General features: G+C 36.4%; 1 protein-coding gene across 6 annotated transcripts in view; it reads right to left on the bottom strand.

Moving 5' to 3' along the window:
* LOC106873263 (nuclear factor NF-kappa-B p105 subunit) overlaps nt 1-26,798 on the bottom strand; it is a 106,724-nt gene that overhangs the window by 60,039 nt on the left and 19,887 nt on the right. For 4 of the 6 annotated variants that reach the window (XM_014920555.3, XM_052969618.2, XM_014920556.3 and 1 more), the window contains exons 2-5: nt 23,528-23,725; nt 15,192-15,331; nt 7,887-8,038; nt 3,545-3,681 (exon numbers count right to left, since the gene is read on the bottom strand). In XM_014920555.3, coding sequence (XP_014776041.1) covers nt 3,545-3,681; nt 7,887-8,038; nt 15,192-15,331; nt 23,528-23,669 — 571 coding nt within the window. In that variant the 5' untranslated portion in view covers nt 23,670-23,725. The remainder of the gene's footprint in view (nt 1-3,544; nt 3,682-7,886; nt 8,039-15,191; nt 15,332-23,527; nt 23,726-26,798) is intronic. The other 2 variants (XM_089355092.1, XM_089355093.1) reach the window with 1 other exon arrangement.

Here is a 26,798-nt window from a genome sequence, read left to right as displayed (position 1 = left end):
TTTCATTGTGCTAATGTAGAGAAAGCGAGCAATAGCTTCCTGGAGGCAAACGCAAGCTAGACCTCTTAAGCAGAGAAAAACTTATCTATTTAAGGAAATTGAAGGGCTCCATTGTGATAGAAACTCCAAGCAATGTAAAATGTGGCCTGGACCATGATTACCAGAATGAACGTCAAACTTCAAAAAGTAGTTAACCATTAAATGATTTTAGCAAATGTATACAGAAAAAGTAAGCATTATACCGTCCAGCATAAATAAAAGTCAACTTCATTATATTTTTTCTGTAAAAACCTATTCTGACATTAAATGAGTCAACTTCTGGTATGAATGTTTACATTTGTATGTCATTTTTCAACAAAAAAAAATTTCTAAAAATATTCTGGAAACAATCTACGCATGTAATTTATGCACCCTCTAAAGTTTATTTTTGTTTTAGTGAAAAAAGTGCGTAAATTACATTTTACAGCAATTGTTCATCAACTGTCATGCATGAACTTGGAACATATCCATCTTGCAAATTCTGATTTCACATATCAAATACTTCTCTTATGGGATCCAATTTATCATCACTTCTTTTTTCTTCTTGCACTAGTATCATCAAAATGCAGTACTAGTAAAATCAGTTGAAATCTTCCCCAGCTCATAATTTTGTTGAATATTGTGTAGCCATCTTCTCGACTCTATAACTGTGTGCCATAAGAATAATCAGTCCAATAAATTTCTTTAGTTCAGAGTGATCAATTTCCTTCCATTTATCTTCGTAAACAACCCGACCTTCAACATTTGTCCATTTACGAATTACTTCAAGAAGATTCTGGCACATAAAGATAGTAAAACATGTTTCAATACTATCGTAAGACCTTTTAGCAAAACGGGATAGTCCACATTCTTGGCACACAATATTGTCAGATGAAGTTCTTACTGCTACTTGAGTAAGAGGATTAGACTGCCAAACTTCTTGTTTGTCTCTAGAAACATATTGTTCATTCATAATTTAGTGGCTTGTAGATAATTGTTTTTGAGTATCTTTATCTGATGACTCAGAACCTAAACTGTTCAGCACATAATCATTTTCACCATCATCTTCAGAGCAATAGAAGGAATCACTACTATCTTCTTCCCATTCTTCATCTAATTCCAATAACCTTTTTTGATATTTGGTCTTCATTCAAGTTTTCACGTCCATGCATATTGCAAACAACAACTGAAGTATATGAAACTTGATAGCAGACTAAAGGCAGATTTTGCTCTCTCACATATTTATACTGTCCTGAAAGATGATGCAATATATTGTAAGAATTACATCATCACATATAATATTTGATACTGCTTTTATTCTGTTTAGAATGACAAGTGTATTGTCTGAATTTAATTCGAAAGACCAATGGACCCATACAATAATGAATGTATAAAGTGAAATTTTCTAGCTTTTATAAACATATGGAAAATTTCTCATTTGACAAATAAAAGAGAGTCAAGAAAAAATAGGAATCACAAGAAATCAGCAGAATCAAATAATATAAACAATAGGAAAAAGCAACTGAAAAAACTGAATCTGGTCCATTGGACCCTTGATAGACAGATGGTTAAACAAGAGGAAGATGCTAAGGAAGAAAACGAGAAAAATAACACAAGGGAGATAACCAACGTTGAAGTAACCTAATGTCAAGCAAACATAAACAAGATATTAATGATTTACTATATGGCTGGTGGCCTATTTTTAAATTCCATCAAGATGTATTTCTTAAAATGTGGACATATAGAAAAATTCTCATTCCTGGAATTCATGTAGTTGTTGGAGGCTACCAAGTTCTTAAAGAGATATAGTTCTTCAAGAGAACATACTGAAGATTTTTCGGCACCCTTGTCAATTCACATTGTTGGATATTATCTATTAAGTAGTACTTTAAGTTTTGGGAGTCTTCTACTCTCAGATTCAAAATTCAAAACAATTCAAAATATTCTTCATGCTAGATTAAATGATATATTGTTTTGGGGGGTTTGGGGTGTCATGAAATGTACAGTATTACTTAAAATCTGAAAGTTTGCAGTTATTGTCTTTTTCGATATTTGTTTTCTTTGTTTTAGTTCTTTCTTTTTTTGGTGGGGGATAATAAAATATCCTTTTATTTTATTACATATATAACATGTATGTATATGATACATATATAATACAAAACCACATTAAAATACAAATCCAAAACTGAAGAAAATATAAACATGTGGAAAGAAAGAAGAAAAAAAGAAAATAGGAGGGAAAAAGAGGGTGAAAGAAGAAAGAAAGAAAAAGGTAAAAAAACATCAATTCGGCACCAAGTACCTGAATTGGTCACACACCACATGGTTCACCAGAACCTACTGAAACAAGCCAATATGCTTGCAGCATTACCATGGGTGATGGTAAGGCTAAGGTGTTGGAACAGTCAAGCACCCACGTGGGTAGCATGGATTGCTGACTGTGATAGTGCACCATTCTGAAATGTATGGTATTGTTTATGTTATTAATTAGGGTTTTAAAATCATTAAGTTTGTCAAGGCCGTGAGTCCACAGAAAAAGGCAGTCATCCAAGTAACACTTCCAATTTCCTAATAGATATTTATGGAAGTTGATACCATTATTTTAGTCTACATTGTTCATTTTTTAACTATTTCAAAGGACTGCAACCCAATAATACAACACAATCCACATAGGACAAATTCTAAATAACTACCACCCAATACTAAAACACAACTTACACAACCCAAATCTAAAACACAACTCACACAACACATACGAAGCATTATCACTATCCAACAAAGTAACACAACTCACCTAATACATATGCTACACAACACAAAGATGAAACACTAATGCAAGCAATATACGAAACAACACAACAAACCTTAAGACTAGACAAAACAGATGTAGCACAATTCAGATACCAGCATAATTCTACATTCCTAAAAAAGACAAAGCTACACGCATCTAAAAAATATGGAGAGCCACCTGGTGGAGCTGTAGAAACCCACAAAAAAACTGTTGAAACTATAATAATAACAATGGTGATGATGGTTTCAAATTTTGGCACAAGGCCAGGAGTTTTGGAGGAGGGGGTAAATCGATTACATCAACCCCTGTACTTGACTGGTACTTTATTTTATCAATCATAAAAGGATGAAAGAGAAAGTTGATCTTGGCAGGAATTGAACTCAGAACATAAAGAGCTGGAAGAAATACTGCTAAGCATTTTGCCCTATGCGCTAATGATTTTGCCAGCTCACCACCTTAATAATAACAATAATAATCCTTTCTACTATAAGCACAAGGCCTGAAATTTTGGAGAAGCAGGTGGGGGGAGAGGTTAGTCAATTACATCAATACCAGTATTCAACTGATACTTATTTTGTCAATCCCAAAAGAATGAAAGGCAAGGCAGACATCAGTCAAATTTTAACTCAAGACTCAAAGCCCAAAGAAATATCAATAAGCATTTTGTCCAGCATGCTAACAATTCTGACAACTTGTTGCCTTAAATAGTAATGATAATGATAAAATTATAATTACCATCAGCATTAATAGATGTGTCATTCACATTACCAGAATCAATACGTTTCTTAAGAATCATGGATTCTAAGATTCGTTCTTTCAGAATATCGATAACTTTACGCTTTGTCACGTGCATCACACCAATATTTTGCAACCTGCAGATAGAAACAAAGATAAATGAAAGTGTAAAAAAAAAATGAAAATGTGAGGAAGCACATTGGGTAGCAACTATTACTTCCTATTTGCTTTCGCCTAGAAAGTATGAAAGATGGCTAATATTTCCTTTAAACTTTGCTTTTTATTACATTTATTCAAACCCCCAAGAATCACTCTCAACACATGGCTATGATGCTCCCCCCACTACTCCTGCTAATGATCAGAGATGCACATATTGTCAGCCACTAAGCTGTTAAGGTCAAGCAACAAACAAGCAAGTCTGTAGTATTCAGCAGAATATTTACTATAACGATATTTCTGTTTCAGCAACTCAGTACTGAATTTGTCTGAAATGTAATGGAAAATAGAGCAGTTTCAAAACATTGATGTCCAAGTCACAAAAGCAAAGTTTGAAGGGAATAGTAGCCATTTCCTTTGATTTCTAGATAGAAGCAAGTAGGAAATAACACTTACTGATCAATGACAAAAAAAAATTTTGTTATTCATGTTGCTGTTCAGTCCCAGGTAAACCCTGGTCAAGTTGATCTGCCATAAAAGGTATTCCAGCCACAACCATCCTATAGTTTTTCAGACAATGTGTATTTTGGATGATATTGTCCAATATATGTCTTTTTTTTAACACAGTAAAGTGTGATTTAAGGAAAATTTGGTTGTTATTTCTAGCAAGCCAAGCAAATACATGATAGCTCCTTCCTTAGCTAATGTATATTTTATTGTATGTATATAAGCCTCTGTGTGTGTACTTATGTATTTATGCACGTGTGCGTGTGCGTGTGTGTGTGTGTGATGGACACATTTATGTACATACTTATTACTTAATCTTTTCATAAACAGTATTACAATTCTGTCCCTTTAACAACATGTGAAACACAAAACTTCATGGTTAGGACCACAGATTATTGCAAGTAACTTACCTACAAGTTTAGGTATCTATATACATCAACTAAAAGAACAGAGAAAATAGAAGAAAAAATATGTATTTTGCTCAGAGAGAGAACAAACTACCTGCAGTGAATTTTAACTCATCAATTATGAGTAAATTGTTCAATTCTTTATCTACTCAATCATCGTGGGCTGATGTGTAGATAAACATTAGTGTGTGTGTATTTATGTATACACATGTATGCCAGGCTTGTCATGCATGCATACATGCATGCATACATGCATGCACTGTTGAAATACACTGCATTTGTTTCAGTTAATCTCAATATAATAATAGTCAATTCATACTCATGCAGATGCACACAATGTACGTATTGCATGTGTGTATTGAATTGCATTATATATATATGCAGGACAGGAGTGGCTGTGTGGTAAGTTTGCTTTCCATCTATATGGTTCTTGGTTCAATCCTACAACATGGCATCTTGGGCAGGTGTCTTGTACAATAGCCTTGGGCTGGCAAATATAAATGTTGGTTGGTTGGTTGACTTCTCCAGTCATGCTTTACATAGAGAGAGGGAAGAGAGACAGACAGACAGATACAGAGAGAGATGATGGCAGTTTCCTTCATATCTGAAGATCATGAAGTAGGGCAGCACACCCTCAAGTGACTGTATAAACTGATCCTTGATGTTGTAAGGCTTTTTGTCCTACCTATACTCAGCAGTTTTAAAGTAAGAATCAACCAGCACAATCCTATCCCACTCTAGACTTGGAGGTCTGACTACAGTGGCTCAATATGCTAAGATGGCTACAGTAGCCAGCAAGCTGTAGCTTTTACATTAGTGTGGCCTTATCCTAGGTGAATTGCCTTACAGAGCTGGAAAGTTCCACCTACTATGGAGTTGCCAGAAGAGTGTCAAAGAGAGTAAATGACAGTATATTTATGGGAGAAATTATACAAATGAGAAATAAGAATTTGTTCTCTGCTGATAAAATACAACAGTGATTAACATACTCATGCTCAAATCTGCCAGAGCATTAATAATGAAGATGTGTTAATTTTATTTTAATGTAATAAATATTTTTGCTGAAAATTAGTATTTATTTCAGCATTTTGTACAAACCCAAGAAGTTATATAAAAGTTAAATCATAATTATTGTATGTATACTATATCTTCTGATATTACTTATGCTGGCAAAAATATACTTCCACAGTTAACCAAAATGAATTTGTTGCTCAAGCTGGCAAAAATCACAAGAGCATCAGATTAGTTCTGATTCTTTACATTCTGAGTTCAAATTCCAGCAAGGTCAATTTAACCTTTCATCCCTCTGGGATCAACAAAATGAAATACTACTCAAGTACTGGAGTCAATGGTAGTGACTAATCCCATCCCTTCAGAATTGATGGTTTTGTTCCCAAATCAAAAACCATTACTACATTACTATTTGAAATGTAAATCAACACAAAATCTTGATGGAAATTTTCATTCAGATCACTTTAAAACATGAAATTTTATATCATAGAACCAGGGGTAGTTTTAGAAAGGTTGGTACTAATTAACCCTTTAACTGTGAAATTAAATTTCATGGTTATTCCAGTAATGATGCTAAATATCTACCAAAAATACAATTGGTATTTTTTGCAAGTCATTCTGCTTCAATAAATTTGAAATAGCTCAACAGAAAATAGTTTCAAACATAATAATCCGCAACAAAGATTGATATATAAAACTGCTTTCCACAATAAAAGGGTTAAATGCTGCTATTTATCAGATATTGGTTATGTCAATACATGTATGCCTATAAGATTTAAGTGCTAGGTTGCAGAGTGCCTGATCACAGGTTCAAAAGTTACAAAACTATAGCCATGGTATTTTGTACATTAGCAAAGGACGTACTTTTCTGACAGGTTCTTTTCCATCAAAGTCAAGTGATCAGTAACAGAAAAGGTTCCAACCTATAATGCAAATATTTCCACATATATAAGTGCAGGGATGGCTGTGTGGTTATGCAGTTCACTTCCCAACTACATGGTTTCAGGATTAGTTCCACTGCAAGGCATCTGAGACACTCACAAGATATTGGACCAGCTTATACCTTGTGATTGAATATGGTAGACAGAATCGTGTAAATGTTTCTGCATGTGTGTGTGTGTTTGTGTTTACATTTATATACATTATATATATATATATATATATATATATATATATTGTCATAAAAACATTTATGTGTATGTGTACCTATATTTATGCTGTCTCTTTATGTTGTGTCAGCAAGCAGTTCAGATCATCTGGGGCCAATATGATTGGCTAAAGTCTCAAAGGTAGTGCCCCAGAATGATTGCCATCCTATGACTAGAAAGGAAGATGAGGGGAGGGAGAGAGAGGAAGAGGAGGGGGAGGAAGTGGAGGGGGAAGAGGAGGGGGAAGAGGAGGGGGAGGAAGTGGAGGGGGAAGAGGAGGGGGAGGGGGAGGAAGAGGAGGGGGAAGGGGAGGGGAGGAAGAGGAGGGGAGGGGAGGGAGAGAGGAAGATGAGGAAGAGAGAGAGGAAGAGGAGGGGAGAGAGAGAGGAAGAGGAGGGGAGAGAGAGAGGAAGTGGAGGGGGAGAGAGAGAGAAAGGAAGAGGAGGGGAGAGAGAGAGGAAGAGGAGGGGAGAGAGAGAGGAAGAGGAGGGGAGAGAGAGAGAGGAAGAGGAGGGGAGGGGACAGAGAGAGAGAGGAAGAGGAGGGGAGAGAGAGAGAGAGAGAAAGAATTCAATAGCTATTATAGTAAATGACAGTTCCATTGACTTAGCTCTGAGCATTAGACATTGTTAAGTGACTAAGAGATAAATTTCAGTCTAGATAATAGAAAATAAATGATTTGTAAGTAACATTTTGAGACATTCAGACATGATCTTTACCTCTTAGTGTGAGCTGAAGCATGGAAAATATAATATCAGGTTCAAAAGATGGATCAATGAAATGCTTATGGAAAATTTGACCTAATGAGACATATCTAATCTACTCAGCAGTTATCTACTGAAATTAACATGAACTTAACATGAAGAATGAATAAATCAAAAGACTCTTTTGAAGTTGTTTGTTCTGCAAGAAATAACTGCAAAAGTCTTCTACAAATTGCACCCAATTGGTTAAAAAAAAAACACATTAGTTAATATAGTTCTAGGTAAATAATTCTTCAGATGGCAGGATGATCATGGTTGGGATACTTATAATTATAAGTCAACTATTCCAGTCTGATCTGAGGCAAAACAATGTGTTAGTGAGACAATGGCTCAGATATGAATAGCTTACTTGCAGATAGGATTGTTAGTACTTGGGACTTCAATTGTGCAAATACCCTTGCTGCAGTTTTTACCAACAAGTTCATGAGCATGTAAATAAGGTTCAGGATCATCAGTGACCAAACTGACTACAAAAAGAGCTGGTCCTTTATAATTCAAGATCTAAAACAGAATACAAAGATAAAAAAAAGACATTTTAACTGTGCCATCGTTAGTATCTGTATCAAATGGTTATCAAGCTGACAATATCAATGGAAACAACGATAATAACAGCTTCAATGATGACAGCAATGATAATGGTAACAATGTTGACAATGACACTAATGAAAACTGTAATATTAATAATGGCAAACATTGGAATGCAAATGTTCAATTCTGTTTCACTCTATTGTACTCATTATAATTACTATTGTTATTCATTTAGTGGCATGTTATAGCAAAGTTAAGAAATCCGAATGTTCAATTGTTTACTCTTGCTCTAAATATTGAAAATTCCATCTTTATTTGTTTTGTTTTTTTTACTTGCTATCTTATCCAAATGTCCCATTGTTTCCTCGACCAGCCTTAATTCTCAAAAATTTCACCGCTCTCCCTCTCTCGGTTTTGTTAACCATTTGTTTTCCCATGTTGATTGTTAATTAGTAGCTCGTTTTGTTTGTGGCTATACCACATTGGCTTTAGCTAGGGAATAGGGCAGCCAGTGTTTTGCCATTCAAAGTGCACCCTCCCATCCCACTCTTGTAGATTTGTGCTGCATCCAAGAAGTAAGGTGGAGAGGAAGTTCTGCTAGGTTCCTCACAGGCAAAGAACACAGGTATAAGATTTTCTGGGTAGGGAACACTGATGGGGTTAGGGACATGGGTATACTCCTTGTGAAGAAATGGGTTGATAAAGTAATCGAGCTAGTCAGAGTCTGTGATAGAATACTTAGGCTTAGATTAGTGCTGCAACATGGGTTAGCAACCATTATCTTGGCCTATGCCTCTCAGCCAGGGCTACCTGATGAACAGAAAGACCGATTTTATGACATCCTCTCGCAGACTACATTGTCGACGAACGACAGGGACCTTCTCTTTGTGGCTGGCAACTTCAATGGGCATGTTGGACAGCATCCAGGGAGCTTCCATGGTGTGCATGGTGGCAATGGATTTGGTTCCTGCAATGAGGAGGGAACCAGGTTGCTGAAGTTCTGTGATGCAAATGATCTTATGATCTGTAATACTAACTTCAGGAAACCTGTCAGTCACTTGTTCACCTACCAGTCTGGTGGGTACACTAGTCAGATTGACTACATTCTCATCAGCAAATGAGAAACATTGCTACTTATAAATGCCAAAACTTTTCCAGGTGAAGAATGCACCTCACAGTATAGGTTAGTAGTTAGCGACTTTAAGATCAGGGCTAAATGACTGCCCAGAAGATCTGGAAGCTTAAGGATCCTCTGAATGGACAGAGATTTAGAGATGCATTACTTGAAGCTTGATGAAAAAGTGGAGGATATAGCATACCATAACATGAAGGACAACTGGAGGTTCCTACGGGACAACCTGTTGAGGGCTACTGACCAGATCTGTGACTAGTGCAAAGTCCCCTCTCGACCTAAGGTAACGTGTTAGTGGAACAATGTAGTTGACAGGGCCATCAGGGAAAAGAAATAGGCATGGAAGGACTGGAAGTGTGATGGTAGCAGAAAACTGTATCAAATTGCCAGAAGGGAAGCTAGGAGACAGGTTTACTTAGCCAGAGGGGAAGCAGATTAGAAAAAATTTGCCAATGTTCTGTATCGTGCAGACCAGATTCTTGAAACATTTTGAATTGCAAGACAGTGTGTGAGAGAAAATTGCGATGTCATAGGAGAGAAATGTGTCCACATGGATGATGGCTCACTTGCACTTAATGATGCTGCAAAGACAGAGGCTTGGATACACAACTATGAAAGGTTGCTAAATGAAGAGAATGAATGGGAGAAAGAGTCTGCTGAATGTCGACCCAACAGAGGAACCAGCTATTCAAATTGACAGTACCATGGTAGATAGAGCAATTAAGGGTATGAAGATAGGTAAAGCCCCCAGCCCATCAGGAATCACTGCAAAGATGCTTAAAATATCTGGCAGTATAGGGTATAGTCACCCTTATAGTTAACCAATGACTTGTATAGCAGCACCATAGTCAACTATAACAAAGGTAAAGGTGACACATTAGATAGAAATAATTACAGAGGTATCAAATTGTTGCATCAGGTGATGAAAGTCATGGAGAGGGTCATAGCCCAACTAATTAGGGAGAGAGTTAGTTTAGATGAGATGCAGGTAGAATGCCAGGTAGAAGCACAACTGATGCTATATTTCTGGTAAGGCAGCTGCAGGAGAAATTCCTAGTCAAAAATAAACCTCTGGTTTTTGTTGACATGGAGAAAGACTTTGACAGGGTCTCCTGATCCCTTATCTGATAGTCAATGTGAAAACTAGGAATAGATGGGTGGTTGGTGTATGTAAAAAGCAGCTACTACACTCTCAGAGTGGTTGGTGTTAAGGGCATCCAGCTGTAGAAACTGTGTCAAATCAGATTGGAGCTTGGTGCAGCCTCCTAGCTTAACAGTCCTTAGTTAAACTAACCAACCTATGCCAGCATGGAAAGCAGACATTAAACAATGATAATGATGACCACAACATTGGTGATGATGCTAACAAACCAATGAGAGAGTGTCTAAGTGGTCAGTTAACCTGAAATAAATAACTGGCAAATCTCTTACATAACACTTTCATCTTAACTGTTAATTTTATACTGTAGATATCGACACCTATGACCAAATTCAAAACATGAAACCTTGGTTCAAGCAATGAAGTTGAGCCAAATTTTAGAAAGAACTTCCTCTCAAAAGATTTCCTGTTTGTACCACATGTGATTATTTATTGCATTTTATCAAGTAAATTTTCCTAGATATTTTTTCTTCGTTCAATTTTTGAGCATAACAGCAGTTAATACCTCAAGTAGCAAAATTCAGTAACATTATTTATTAATGATAAGCATATTTAATAATGACTTATTAGGAAACTAAATTGAAACCTCGTAAAGATATGTGAATCCAGAAATCAATATCTTGTAAATGAGAAAACACTTATATAATCAATCTACCTTGGCAGGTAAAAGTGACATGACAACAGATAAATATCAACAACACAAAAATCACAATCACAATGTAAACTGATGATCATCATATCTTAGTAAATTTCATATAAATACATACAATAGTTATATTTCTGTAATTTTTATTCTGGACTAATTGCATTTCATCAAAATATTTACTTCCTAACAGGACTAAATTTATATAGAGAAAGCAGTACTGGGCTTAAAGAATTAAATATAAAAACAGACATATTGGTTGATGTCAAATTTAAATACTGTATTCAGAAGAAAATGAAAAATCTTGAATAATAGATTTGCTTGATCAGGGTTGACCTGGAGCTAAGAACAAGAACATGATGGTAATGCTCACAATGGCAAGAATTCCATGAAGCTGATAGCAATCACCATGAAGCTGATAGCAATGATGGCAGTAATACTGATATCAATGATGACAACTATAACATAATAATGTTAACTAGCTGGACCCATGAAAAATTCATGGAAAGCATTAAAAATGTAAGCATCTGTAAATTGTGTGCTGGTGCCATGAGAAATGTTCCTATATTGTGACAGTTACAGAATATAGAAAGAAGTGTAAAACCGATAGCTATATAATCCAACTAAAATATCTCAGTTACACCAACGTAAACAGAATTACTTTTTAGCCTTAAAATACATCGTACATATTCAAAGAACTTTCTTGGTTTAGTGGTACAGAATGTTCTGGTATTCTTTTATTCTTTTACTTGTTTCAGTCATTTGATGGTGGCCATGATGAAGCACCACCCTTTAGTTGAAGAAATCAACCCCTGGAATTATTCCCTGTAAGCCTGGTGCTTATTCTATCAGTCTCATCTGCCAAACAGCTAAGTTATGGGGATGCAAACACACCAACATTAGTTGTCAAGTAATGATGGTAGGGAGACAAACATACACACACATTTATATATGACAGGCTTCTTTCAGTTTTTGTCTACCAAGTTCACTCACGAGGCTCTGGTCGGCCTGAGGCTACAGTAGACAACACTCTTTAAAGTATAGAGTTGAATTTCATGTAGCCACCTGTTGGCAACTTTTCTCCCCCACCCATTTTGTAGGGGTATTACCCATTTTTCTGGGCTCTTTTCACAGTTTTACCACGTTCGAAATTTGCATTAGTTTTTGTATGAAAAATAAAAAGGAAGTGGGGCAGGCTTGTTTGTAGTCTGTAGAGAAAACGTTAAGCACACCTGAAAAAAGCATGGTCTTTCCCCACCAACTAAAAGACATGAAGAACTATGAAAAAAAGGCAAATAAGTACCAGGGGTGGGGGAAAGAAGAGAGAACACTCGATCATTCTAGATCTCCCAGAATAAAAACATAAACACCTGAAAGACTTCCTCTCTATTCATTACTAAATGTCTTTCCCTCTTCTTCATTGTTAAGAAGCTAGAAAAGATCAATCATATTTCAGTCTAATTGTCCTTGTAAATGACTGATGCTTTCCTTTATCTATCGCTTCACTCCTTTTCTCTATGATTAAGAGGCCAGCCTCATCACCTTCTGTGTGAGGCTGAATCTCCCCCAGAACTACCTTATGACATGCATGTCTGTGGAGTACTCAGCCACTTGCACGTTAATTTTACGAGCAGACTGTGCCATTGATCAGATAAACAGGAACCTCATTGTGGTAACCCACAGTGAAATTTTTTAAAAGGAGTGAAAGAAAAGGAAATGTTCTATATCGTAAGGCAAAAATTTTGTGTTTAGTATAAGCTGTGAAAGCTAAGACAAAATAATTGCTATTCCATCATGTATTCACCCTCGACTCATGCTTAGTTTGATAACAACAGCCTGTGCATTGGTGTTTATCTGGGGGCTTGGCCTCCAGATCTGTGAGACTCACAATTACCACAGTTAGGACCGGATTAACACCCATAGTGACCCTAATGACTAAAAAGATTTTCCTGCCCCTATATAGGATCGTTTTTAATTTTCTTCCAACTACTCGAAGGTTTATCTTGTTCCAGTCCACTCAGTTGGCCAAAATGAGTTGTAGCTGTAATTCAAAGGGGCCAGCCTTGTCATATTCTGTATGAGGCTGAATTTCCCTGAGAACTATGTTAGTGGTATGCATGTCTGTGGAGTACTCAGCCACTTGCGAGTTAATTTTATCCTCGTGTGGTAATGAAAAGTGAAAGTGACATCCAATATTTGCTGTAGTTGTCTTTGATGTAAAAATGTCTCAACTTTCTTTCAATCTATGTATCTACTGTCTCTCTCACTTCTTCTGTGTTCCTCCTCTCTCCCGCATTTAATTTAACAATGTGTGTATGTATCTATGTATCAACTTTAATTGAGATGTGATAAACATTTAAAAACACAAAATGAATGCCAACACCATTCACTGCCTCTCTGTCCTCTTCATTCCCATTTTGCCACTCACTTCTTCCTTTGAGGTAAGTGTGACACACACCACAGGTATGGACGTACAAAAACAACAAGTTGGCGTATTAATATTAGTGATAACTATAATGACCCACTAAGCTGAAGGGGTCTTTTCATTTTCTTTTTATGCCTTACAAGTTATTTGGCAACCTCACTAGTGCCAATGGTACAGAAAGCACTAGGTACACACTGTAAAGTGGTTGGCATTAAAAAGGGCACCTAACTGGAAAAACTATGAAAAAGATTATATTCAGAAACATTAGTATGGACACTGACTCTTGGCTCAGAGTCACTTTTGTGGAACACCAAAGGCATATTGTGAGCAAGGAGGCAACCTGTGACATGTATGGTTGGGTCAGATTTGCATAGATATTAAGGTCCTGAGGATCCCAATAGTCCTCAAGAAGAAGGAGTGAAGACCAATCAGATTCCTGGTGCAGAAGAGAAGGCTCAGCTGCAACACGTGTGATAGCAAAGACACTTGGGAAAAGCATAAAAAGGACAGTGGCAGACAACAGCAAAGGAAGTGATAATAGCAAGACATTAAGGCGATGTCTATGTCAATGGCTGCAGTTCTTCCCTTCCCACAGCACCTTCTGACCACATCTCCAAAGATAGCCCAGAGCAGAAACAGAGATGAAATAATTTCATCCTCATTGCTTCCAAAACAAGGAATCAGTGAGATATGGCCCTGAGAGGCCGAGAGCCCCCCAACTCCTGAATAGAGCCAGCCAGCTGGCAGCTATAAGGAGCAATTCTATTCCATCATCTTGCAGCATTGGAGAAAATATATAGTTTGGCAAGTAAGAAAACAAAAAGCCCAAACTATAAAAAGATAGTAAAAGGTCATAAGTCCCTCTCACAAAAGTGCTCACCCACCAGAAACACCTGAACTTTATGTTAATTTAAATGGATAATCATAATATAGTCATATTCACATCTACCTACTTCTGACCTCCATCTCTGCCACTATACATCTCTCTTTCTTGCTCCTCACTCCACTATCAGACCCTACACATTTTCTGACCTACCTATAAGTATGTTATACTGCTGCTCTCCTCCCTTTCTCTGCTGCCACTTATCACCTCCTCCCACACTAATATTTACCACTGATCACACCTTCACTCTTGTTCATCATTCACTACATTCATCTCTACCCCCAGCTCTAAACATCTGCCACTTTCCTCTCATACTCCTATGAATTTGAACACTTGCAATTCTTGATCCCTGTCTGTATTCTCCCTTATACACACCTTTCTATATCTTAAGAGTACACTCTGACAACTAATTCCCATGCTCTTTGTCTTCTTTCCAGTTACTGCCACCCAAACTTAGATGTTGGGTAGCCATGTATTTCCTCTATAGCAAGACACCTGTCTCTGCCTTTGTGTCATATTTTAGCCTCTTGACAACTTCAATACTATACCCCAACCCAGTGAAGGAAGTTGGGATCATTGTCATGTGAGTTACTTGATGACCTCTCTCATGCCAGCGTGATGAAAAAGAGCATCCAGCATGCAATGTAATTTGGTTGACATTAGGGAGGGGATCCAGTTGTAAAAAGCATGTCAAAACAGGCATTGATGCTTGATACAGCCTTCCAACATGTTACATCCTGTCAACCCTGCCAACACGGAAAACAGACATTAAATGATGATAAAGCAAAAATTAGCTATCGTTGGAGCAAATAGTGCAAGGTATCAATCATCTCAATAAAGTTCATTTAAGACTTATTCTAAGAGAGTAGGAGATATTTACTTACTTGTACTGTTGGATAAGTCCTTTTAGACTTTTGGCTATGGGTACCTTGCAAACCTCCATGAGATGGTCCTTCACACTTGTATCGAAATCTGAATCCACGTGACTGTGGTTGTTCAAGGAAAACTAATTTTGGGGTTGTTTCTGAAAAAGTGAATAAATATAAATATATATATATATATATATATATATATATAGGTGCAGGTGTGGCTGTGTGGTGAGAAGCTTGCTTCCTAACAACATGGTGCCAGGTTCAGTCACACTGCGTGGCACCTTGAGCAAGTATCTATCTATATATACATATATATATATATATATATATATATATATATATATATATATATATATATATATATATATATGTGTATATATATATATATATATATATATATATATATATGTGTATATATATATATATATATATATATATATATGTGTATATATATATATATATATATATATATATAATTGAGAATATGTGTCTATCTGTCTGTCTGTATGTGTGCATCATTAAAGCTCAAGAACTAAACAACCAATTTCATTCAAATTTTACACATGTCTTACTTAGGAGCCAGGCAGAGTCAGGGGCCAAAAACATTTTCAACTTCTTGCCTAATGCAAGCCCAGAGCAATCTCTTATCTCTTCAACTATTTCAGCGTTACATGTCATTAACATCTCAATAACAAGTGAAACAATAGTATCTATATGTGAGATAATACTTTCACTTTTCATAGTTTCACTATTAAGACTTTCACAGTGTATATAATAAATACATACTAAAACTATTAATACTGAAATTATTATCTCACATAAGTACATGCATATACATATATATATATATATATGTATATGCATATATATATAACTTATGAAAGTAAACAAAGTTTCCTTTAGAAGCATTGAGATGTATTCAAAGATACAGAACTAATTTACTCTCAAATGCATGATAATGCTAATACAATAGCATGAACAGGATAAACTATCCATATATTGCAGAAAATATTGTAACCATACGACCATGAAACATGAGCTCACATACCTGTGATTATGCGACAAGTGCTTTAATCTTTAAGCTACATTGTCTAGTAACAAATTCTTCTGCAATTTTAGGATTTATAAATTCAGATTTATAAGACGCTGATGTTAAATTTAACTGATGATGAAAGTAAACAAACTAAGTTTGCTCTAGAAGCATTGAGATGAATTGAAAGATACAGAAATAATTTAATTTCAAATGCATGATAATGTTAATACAATAGCATAAAGAGGATAAACTATCCATATATTGCACAAAAAATCCATACTGGCAAGCTGTAACACTCATGGCTGTCTGGTAATAATATTTTCTGCAAGAAAGTTTACGCTGTTCATGGTATTGTATTAAAATTGTCATGCATTCCAGAAAAAATTATTTCTATATAATATATATATATATATATATATATATATATATATATATATATATCATCATCATCATCATCATCATCGTTTAACGTCCGCTTTCCATGCTAGCATGGGTTGGACGATTTGACTGAGGACTGGTGAAACCGGATGGCAACACCAGGTTCCAATCTAATTTGGCAGAGTTTCTACAGCTGGATGCCCTTCCTAACGCCAACCACTCAGAGAGTGTAGTGGGTGCTTTTACGTGTCACCCGCACGAAGGCCAGTCAGGCGGTACTGGCAACGGCCACGCTCGAAATGGTGTCTTTTATGTGCCACCCGCCTTTAGTCGAGAAAATCAACCCCAGGACTTATTCTTTGTAAGCCTAGTACTTATTCTATCGTTCTCTTTTTGCCGAACCGCTAAGTGACGGGGACGTAAACACACCAGCATCGGTTGTCAAGCGATGGTGGGGGGACAAACACAGACACACACACACACACACACACACACACACACACACACATATATATATACATATATATACATATATACGACGGGCTTCTTTCAGTTTCCGTCTACCAAATCCACTCACAAGGCTTTGGTCGGCCCGAGGCTATAGTAGAAGACACTAGCCCAAGGTGCCACGCAGTGGGACTGAACCCGGAACCATGTGGTTGGTAAGCAAGCTACTTACCACACAGCCACTCAGCAATAAGAAAATGGAGGGTAGTATGTGGTATTCATCAACTTGCAGACATTGTATTATGTCAATTTACCTGTTTTAACTAAGAGGACAATAAAAACAATATACAAACATATGTGACATATTATGTCATATCAGTAATTAAAAAGGACATCTAGTGACTGAAGATGGGACAATGTCTTACAGCCGTTTCAGTCTAGGGTGACATGCCTCATTCTATATATATATAACTCCAGTAAGATGATGTAATTGATAGATGAAATGGATGAAATAGAGGTACATATATGATTCTCTTGGCCTCTTCAGAGATTTTACAAAGTTCATGAAGTTAATTTACAACATCCAAATATAAACATATAAAAAAACCCGTAAAAACTAACATATATATGCATACTTTAACATATATAGATATACATAAATAAACATAAATACATGAATACATCTATGTACAATTAAATGTACATACATAAACGTCTATACATGCACACCAATGAGTCAATTATTATTGTTATTATACACGAGGACACATATATATATACCCACCCACACATACATACATACATACACATATATATACATAAGCATTCCCGTACATACATGTTCCCTGGTACATACGCATTAGTTGCGTTTGGAAAGGAGGACTGGTGCATTGGTTCCTAACGCTATATTTCCAGCAAAATGTCCAGACCTATACATATATATATACATATATATATATATATATATACATATATATATATATATTTATATCAGAAACTTATGGGGTACGTACGTGTCAATCCTGTTTGTAATGGAGGAATTTATATAAAAAATATTTCGTGAGAATTGTTACAATAATGTCCAGACTTCTATAAGCCTGCAATGAGTTATTCCGTTATTTTTCTGCTTATAGAGAAGTTAGAAACCTGCTGGTAGTCGGTCTCTTTTGCCGAACTGCTAAGTTATGGGGACATAAACACACCAGCATTGGTTGTCAAGCGATGTTGGGGGGGGGGGGGGACAAACACAGACACCCAAACATATACACACACATACATATATATATACATATATACGATGGGCTTCTTTCAGTTTCCGTCTACCAAATCCACTCACAAGGCTTTGGTCAGCCCGAAGCTATAGTAGAAGACACTTGCCCAAGGTGCCATGCAGTGGGAATGAACCCAGAACCATGTGGTTGGTAAGCAAGCTACTTACCACACAGCCACTCCTGCGAAAATTTTTATATAAAATATATATACATATATAAAATATATATACACATAAAATATATATATATATATATATATATATATATATAAAACTATGCATATATACATATATAAAACTACATATATATATACAAGCTTTATATATATACATACATATATATATATATATATATATATATATATATATACATACGCACACATAGAAATGCACCCATCCTTTGGATCAACTAATTTATTATAATGGTGCACTCCTGTGGACAGTTTAATTTGAATTAGCCCACAGTTGCAAGTTGCTTCAAGTTGATAAGTGTTAAAATTTATAATTACCATTTTCATTAGCAGTTTATGATATGATATTAAGAACTTAGGTATTGAATATAATTTTTTTGAACACAAATTTGGCAGTTAGTAATAAATTAAAGTCCATGAAACAAGATTGCAATTTCCGTAGGCATTAGAGATCCTATATCTTACTTGAAGCATTTTGTCTTTATTTTTCTCATAATACCTGACACAACTGCATTGCAACTTTTTTTCAATGAAAGTCATTATGATAAAGAAAAGCAAACTTCTTTGATGATTGCTGTGTAAGGGAAACAATTAATTTCTGACTTAGTTCACAAAGTACAGCTCATTTGGCTTTAGAAGCCCCATTTCTCTATATCACTCCATAAGAGAAAAATCTTAATAGTGAGGAGCCAGCTGTGAAACATTAGTGATGTATTTGCCAAGTGTGAACAAAATTGGATGAAAAATATTGATTTTATGTGAGAACAAGTAATGGTCGGTCACATATACACTCACACACACACTCACATCACCCTTATATATAATAGATTGAAAATGGTTTGATTCAGCTACATGCAACTTCAAGTTTCATGGATCTCTAACAGAAGCCCATCTCTCTCATGTTTAGATTACTGAATGAAGAAATCCAGGTAGTCCAAGATAGCTACCAGAAAATAGACTGCTTTGGTCAAGGTTTCTCACATGGTGTTGTCAAAGTAAGATCAGTTGTTCAGAGACAGCAGTTCCTTAAAAAAGGGGAATTTCTTCAACAGGAAGCTAGTAATGCCTAAATGTCTGGGTGCAGCAGAAGTAAAACCAATGGGTTTGTGTGTATGTGTACACACACATATATACATACATATACACATATATACAAGATGTATGAATGCATGGATGTGGGTGTGTTATTGTAGGTGTGTGTAGATGTGTGGGTGTGAGAGTGTATGTGTGTGCATATATGCTTTTGTTATTTATGTATGCAGGTGTGACGGATGTATGCTAGTGTTGCAGATGTGGTGTTTATGTATGTGGTTGTGATGTATGCCAGTGTAGTTGCATGTGTGTGGGTGAGTGTGTGCATATATGCACATGTGTGTGTGCATGTGTGTGTGTGTGTTTATTCATGTCTGCACACCACATATATGGAGGCGAAATTAAAGAGTTATACAGGATGCATAAGGTTGCAGGGGTCAGTCTACATAGGAATTGGTGGTAGGTAACCCTGTTCTTGGTCGGGAAACAGTCAGTACTGGGAAGCAGCCAAGGTACATATGGGCTGTCAGCAACTAGTGGTTTGAAGTTCACAAGAAGGCATACTTCTGGTGGTAGTAATAGGATGGTTTATATTTCTTGTTAATAAATACTGCATGTTGACAGAGAATATGCAGTCTTTCATGGAGGTTGAGCTGACAATTGCAGGTGCTGGGTGAATAGGATGGTGCTCTGTTAATAATAGTCCATTTGGCTGTGTGGGAGCCTCCAGAGAAAGTGAGACAAAGAAGTGGAATTCTCTCTATCTCTGCATCTGAGTGAATGCATGTGCTGTGTACCTCTCCTTGAAATTGTTGGCTGTTTTGCTCATGTAGTGCCATGTGATGCCATCGGATAATGTGAAGGTGGCCTGTAGACTACAGCTCTGAAGTGGCAGGATTGTCCTACAGGGTAGCTAGTAGGGTTTTGGCAGGTTGAGGCTGGGGGTTGGGCAGGTGTATGTTTACAAGTTATAGAATGCAATAAGAAGCAAATTAATTTAAGCAGGAGTAGCTCACTTTGATGTTATGTGGGTACTTGTAGTACTTGTGACCTATGAGGAAACGCTTCTTGATCAACAACAGGAAGTTCCTAGCTACATTAGTGGAAAATTCTAGGGTTAATTGGCAGATTCAAACAGATTATCTTTCTCATCATCTTTGCATGCACGGTAACGATGGGGGTGGGGCTTGAGGATCCTCCATATATATAGATAAATCATTATCACTATTTAGTGTCCGTTTTCCATGCTGGCATGGCTTAAATAGTTTGACAGCCAGAGTTGTATCAGTCTCCAGTCTGATTTGGTTTGGTTTCTACAGCTGGATGCCTTTCCTAATGTCAACCACTCCAAGAATGTAATGGGTGCCCCTCTATATGTCACCAGCATAGGTGCCCTTTACATGTCACTGGAACAACAATGATTTCACTTGGCTTGATGTGTCTTCTCAAGCACAGCAAATTACCAAAGGTTTTAATCACTAGTCATTGCCTCCATGAGACTCATCTTCCAAAGATTATGCTTCACCACCTCATTCTATGTCTTTCTGGATCTACCTCTTACACATGTTCCCGCCACAGTTAGAGATTGGCACTTCTTTATATATATATATATATATATATATATATATATATATATATATATATATATATATATATACATACGTAGATACTAGCTGAATATTCCATCATTGCAAGGTAATTTTCATAATAGAATGACTTGGCAGACTTTCAGAATAGCACACCCTCATAAGCTGGATTTACTCTGTTTGACAGGGATTTTTAAAATTTGTTTTCCACCACACCTATGTAGATAAGGGGGGAAGCTTTTTATGGAAAAAGACTTTTGAAAATTTATAAATATCACCCCCACCCCACCTACTTCCAAACCGATTTTGTCCAATTTTTAAAAACAATGGAAGATACCTTTTTGCTAAAAAAAGTTTTTGAAACTTAGTGAATTTTTTCAAATCCCTCCTCCGTCATTCAGTACTGATTTTGGCCAATTTGTTTTGCACTACGCACTTACAAACAATGGGAGAAATCTTGAAAGTTATATAAAAAAAAGTTTTTGGAAATCAGCAATCACTATTACAATCTCCACTTGCTTTATTTTCAAACAGAAAATGAAATTTAATTTAAAAACAATAGTGAAATCCTTAATTTTTTTTTTATTAACTCTACCCCTCCATAAATCATTTTAAATCATAGTTTTAAAATACAAACAGTCAGAATCTACAATTTTTTTCTGTTGATAATTTTAAAATAATTTTCACATGAAAAGGTGTGTGGTTTAAAGGAAGCTTAACTGTTGTCTCTAGCACATCCCATGGTCACCTGGTAGATTCCTCCTTTCTTTAACACTTTGACATGTGTTGATGAAATCAATGCATGAGATAATACATTTACACAGAGAGTGTGAGTGATAAAGAGTTTGGTAAATAATACAGAGAGATAGATTGATGGTGACAGAGAGTGACATATCTCTATATGTCAGTCTAAAAGTTGAGTTATTTCTCATAGTAAATTATATTATTATTATTATTATTATTATTATTATTATTTATGGAAGACCTTCTCTTTGAGATGCAGATTTTGAAAATTAAATTTGTTTTTTGTAAGGAGTCACCATTTCAGGGCCTTTCAAGGTCAGACACACACACACACACACACACACACACACACACACACACACACACACACACACACATACATACATATATATATATATATATATATATATATATATATATATATATATATATATATATATATATATATAGATATAAATAATCACATACACTTACATTCATATATTATATACACACACACACATACAATATGCTGGAATGTGTATGTACAGTGACCAACCCAGAGGCACTTAGCACTTACTGCAAGAGAACTAGGGTCGCAGTTCTCAGTGAACCACATTTTGCAGAGGAGGGTTCACTAATAGAATGAAGAGCATGCTGTACTGTCCAGATAAGCTAAGAACAACTGAAGACAGTTTGAAGTTGGCTTTACAATAAAGAACACCATTTTCTCCAGGCATGAGAGTTTCCACATTGGTCACTCTCAGTACATCATATCTGTATGCCTTTTTCTACAAGATGGCTATTATGCAACTATCATCAGCATCACCCTTCAAGCTGATCCAGCTACAAAGTGAATTGAGTTCTCTCTACCAAAAGACAACAGCAAAGGCAGAATCTTCATTATGGGTGACTTTAACTCAAGGGTCAGCAGAAACCACACCATATGGCCAGGCATACTTAGTCAACATGGCATTAGCAATTGCAACAACAACGAATAAATGTTGAATGAATTCTGTGCAGAACATGGTTTCGTCAAATATCTTGTTTTAGTAGAAAGCACAGTTCAAGACAACTTGAAGACACTCTTGGTTAAAACACTGGCACCTGCTTGACTACATATTGGTGCAACAGATGAATATAAAGATCATGTTCAATGCCAGAGTCATGCCTAGTGCACACTGCTACACAGACCACAGGTTGGTTTGTGCACAAGTCAGACTGTTCATCAAATCTGTCAAGAAGAGAGGTCCTTTAACGAAGAAATTACAGGTCAACAGACTTCTACAACTGCAGGAAGGATTTCAGTCAAGGTGCCCGTGTGTGTGTATAGTCATTTGTGTATCATACTAAATATATGTACACCACTGAAAGGTAGGTAGGCTGCTAAGGTTTATGACTAAGAGAAAATTTCTTTATAGACATGTTAAAAACACAGTATATACCAGAGCAAAATGAATATCACTGCAGCTGTACCTCACAAGAATAACAGACACATTTAGCCCTACTTGGGGGCTCGTCAATGCCATGTACCTGTTTGACACTTGTCTAGATGAAATTCATGTGTTGATATATAACAGACAGTGAATAATACCTCTCTAGGTATTGCTGAAAGTTTGCCAAGTTGTAAAAAAAATCAGTGAACGCAACTGAAACAGCATTAAATTAAAATTTACATATAAACTTACCTGATGTCTTTATTACATCATTATATTGAGGAAGACTAGTACTGTTCTCACTTGTTATAGAACTGAGAATTTGTTTTGCATGCTCATTAGTCAATTCTATAGACTCCTCGGAGTCACTTCTTGAAGATGGATAATCATCCATATTTAAATTTCACACGATGACGACGACGGTTATCAGACAGCTGAAGTTGGGAAAATCTAAAAAAAATATATAAAACAATAACATATAAGCATTTGGAAAAACAACTACAAAGTAATGAAAATAACAAACTATTCCTTGCAAGTTGCAAGTGAATTGCACATGCATGTGCATGCATTATTCTATCCACTATTCCTGAGAGGATTGTGGAAGTAGAGTCCACAGGTATCTCCTCTGTAGGGTTCTATTAGAAGCAACTGTTAAATTTTCCAGCTGGATTCCCAAAGCACAACCTACTGGAACTATTCATATTAACCAATCATCTTGTTGATCGACTTCTAGTTCTCTTGTCCATTGGATTGGCTAAAAGAATCCATCTTGCAATTCTTTCTTGTGACTTTCTTATCACCTGTCCATAGTACTGGAACCATGATCTCTCAATGTAGAGAAGTTGTGGCTTGACCCAGAGAGACTCCCTGATCTCCAAGTTAAGCATCCTGTCAAGTCATGTTACTTCAGAGACCCTTAGGTGGAAACCCATTTCAGCTGCCTGTATTTGTGATCATACTTTTTTAGTCATTACCCAACATTCATGACCATAGGTGAGAATAGTCACAATAACTGAATTTAAGATAGCAAGTTTGGCTTTTTTACCAACCGCTCCTCTACTGAGAATCAAATGCTGGAGCTGGTGCATTACTGTGCCAGCATCTGCAATTCTAGCATCCAGTTTAGCCTCCTTCTTGTTATGAAGTCAGCAGATGGTCTGCCAGAATACTTTATTGGTCAATCTAAAGTCAGAGTCCAGCTTGACTTCAAAGTCCTCCTTCAGTTTAGCCTCAGATGTTTTTACAGTTTCTGCAACTTTTCGTAGCTCAGTGTACTGCCTGCACTAAACAGGAGGCTCATTTCCAAGCCAAGATTAGTAAACCTCCTTCTCTGCATGAATGGTATATTTAACTTCCTGCTAAAAACAGGGGGTTCTTTTGCTACCTGATGCCACACAAAACCACATTCATCCACAGCATTTTGCAGCCGAAAAAGATACTGCTGAACAAAATCTCCATTCTGATTCGACATCCTCAGTTTGTTCAGGAAGATCTCTGAATTTGGATGCAATTGTTTCTGATTCCACCTGCCAGGGCTTCCCATTTTATCCTGCACTGGGCTTACAAGTTTTGGGACTTCTTTCTGTGGTAGATAGTTCCTGGTTGCAGACAACTAGGTAGTGATCAGTTGATAGCTTTGCCACTTTCTTTACATGTACATTCAGCACAGAAACAAAGAAATTAAAGACAATAACAAAATCTATCAATGACCTCTGTCCCAAAGTATCCCTATACCAGGCATACCTATGGATATCTCTGTACTAGGAGATTGTGTTCATAATGGAGAAGCCATTTCCAGCACAGAAGTCTAGTAAAGTCTCTCTATTTGCACCGAGGATCACCATTCCTACCAATCACTCCTTTCTACGTCTGGTGATTGGTGCCAACATGTACACAGAAGTCTCCTTGTCAGACAAATGACTTGGTCTTAACTACATCTATGTCTGCAGTGACCTTGTCGGGGGAAGATTTGTATCTGACCTCACTGTTTGGTGCATATACTTGCAACAAACACAGTTCTTCCTTCAGCCTAAGGTGCAGGAGACAAACCTTCCTACCTAGTGGGATCCACTCCATAACACAATCTGACAGCTACGAACTTGTGCGTTTCTCCATTCCCATCTGTACAGACATAGTTGGCACCACACCTGAATAGTGGAGTTTCTGTTCTCCATCCAAATCCTTGGTACCAGAGCCTCAGAACCTTGTACAGAAGACACCAACTATAGCTAGCCAGCAGTGTTTGGCCTCCTCCATTAGTTTCTACTTTTCACCCACAAGGGTTGTATCATTTCAATTCCCAATCCTTGATGATGGTCCCCTCATGGATCCATTTCAAGGTCCCAGGACATGTATCCTTTGTGCTTCCACCCTGCACCTCTCAGAACAAGTTGCAAGCTTATTGCTGGTTTTATTGGCATAGGGTGGAGACAGTATTATATTTTTCAAACAGACGCCTCGATCTAAGATTAGAATGCTTCCCTTGTTAACCCTTTTGATACCAACCTGCCTGAAACTGCCTCTTGTTTTCAAAAGTTCTGAATTAAAATCTTCCACCAAACCTTAGTCACAGTTTATGTTCCTAACATTAGCTTAACGATAACTAAGTTATTTTACTAAATTCTTTGTTATATTTAAAATTAATTGAGGGAAACAAAGAGCATCTCATTAGAAATATGGTAACATCCACAAGTTCAGTGGAGCAGAAATTGGTAGAAACTGGATTCTGTTGGCAAATTTTATTTTCTAAATAATCTTGTGCTAACCTGAGAGGTTCGGGTTTTAATAAAAGGCCCAGACATATATCTATTTGGAACTATTCTTGAGAAAAACCTGTAAAAATTGAATCCAAATAAAGCCCACCAGAACTAAATCAATCCCACTTTACAAACTGCTGAAATTGCCATGGTTTCATAGCCAATAAAACTCACTTCCACTGTCACTAAAACTGCACATAAAATTCCATCTATATTTTATTTTACTTTTTCAGGCAGATAAACAGTGAACGAGGACTTAAAACACAAAATGTACAGGAATATTTAGCAGCAAGAGTTCCCATAAAAGGCAGTCCATAAAATGCTCGACTGATTCACTAGATATATAGGTCTAGGTCATTTTTGTTACATAATCATCATTTTAATGCCCCATTTTCCATATTTGTATGGGTCAGATGATATTTTTAAGGCAGATTTTTACAACTGAGTGCTCTTCTTGTTCAGTCTGTAGCTATCATAAAAGTGCTCCCCCATGGGACTGAACCCAAAATTATGTGGTTGAGAAGTGAATCTTGAAACCACACAGCTATGCTTAGAAATGGTCAACATGCACATAAGGAAGGGCTGAAAGAATTTTAGGGAGCTGTTATCTCTTTAATCAAACAAGAATTTCTCAGTATGAGACAAGTGGAACAAGTATGATAATGTATAGTAATAGGATATGGACATCAAATACAAAAGATCTGTAAAGGCTAGAGAAAGAAATTTGTCAAGTATGATCTGATATAAGTACAACATTAAGTTACATG

Source organism: Octopus bimaculoides, chromosome 7 (assembly GCF_046866305.1).
Source record: "Octopus bimaculoides isolate indiv1 chromosome 7, ASM4686630v1, whole genome shotgun sequence".
NCBI classification, from domain to species: Eukaryota; Metazoa; Mollusca; class Cephalopoda; order Octopoda; family Octopodidae; genus Octopus; species Octopus bimaculoides.
Note: the sequence above shows the minus strand (reverse complement) of the source record. Positions and strands in the feature narration are given on the sequence as shown.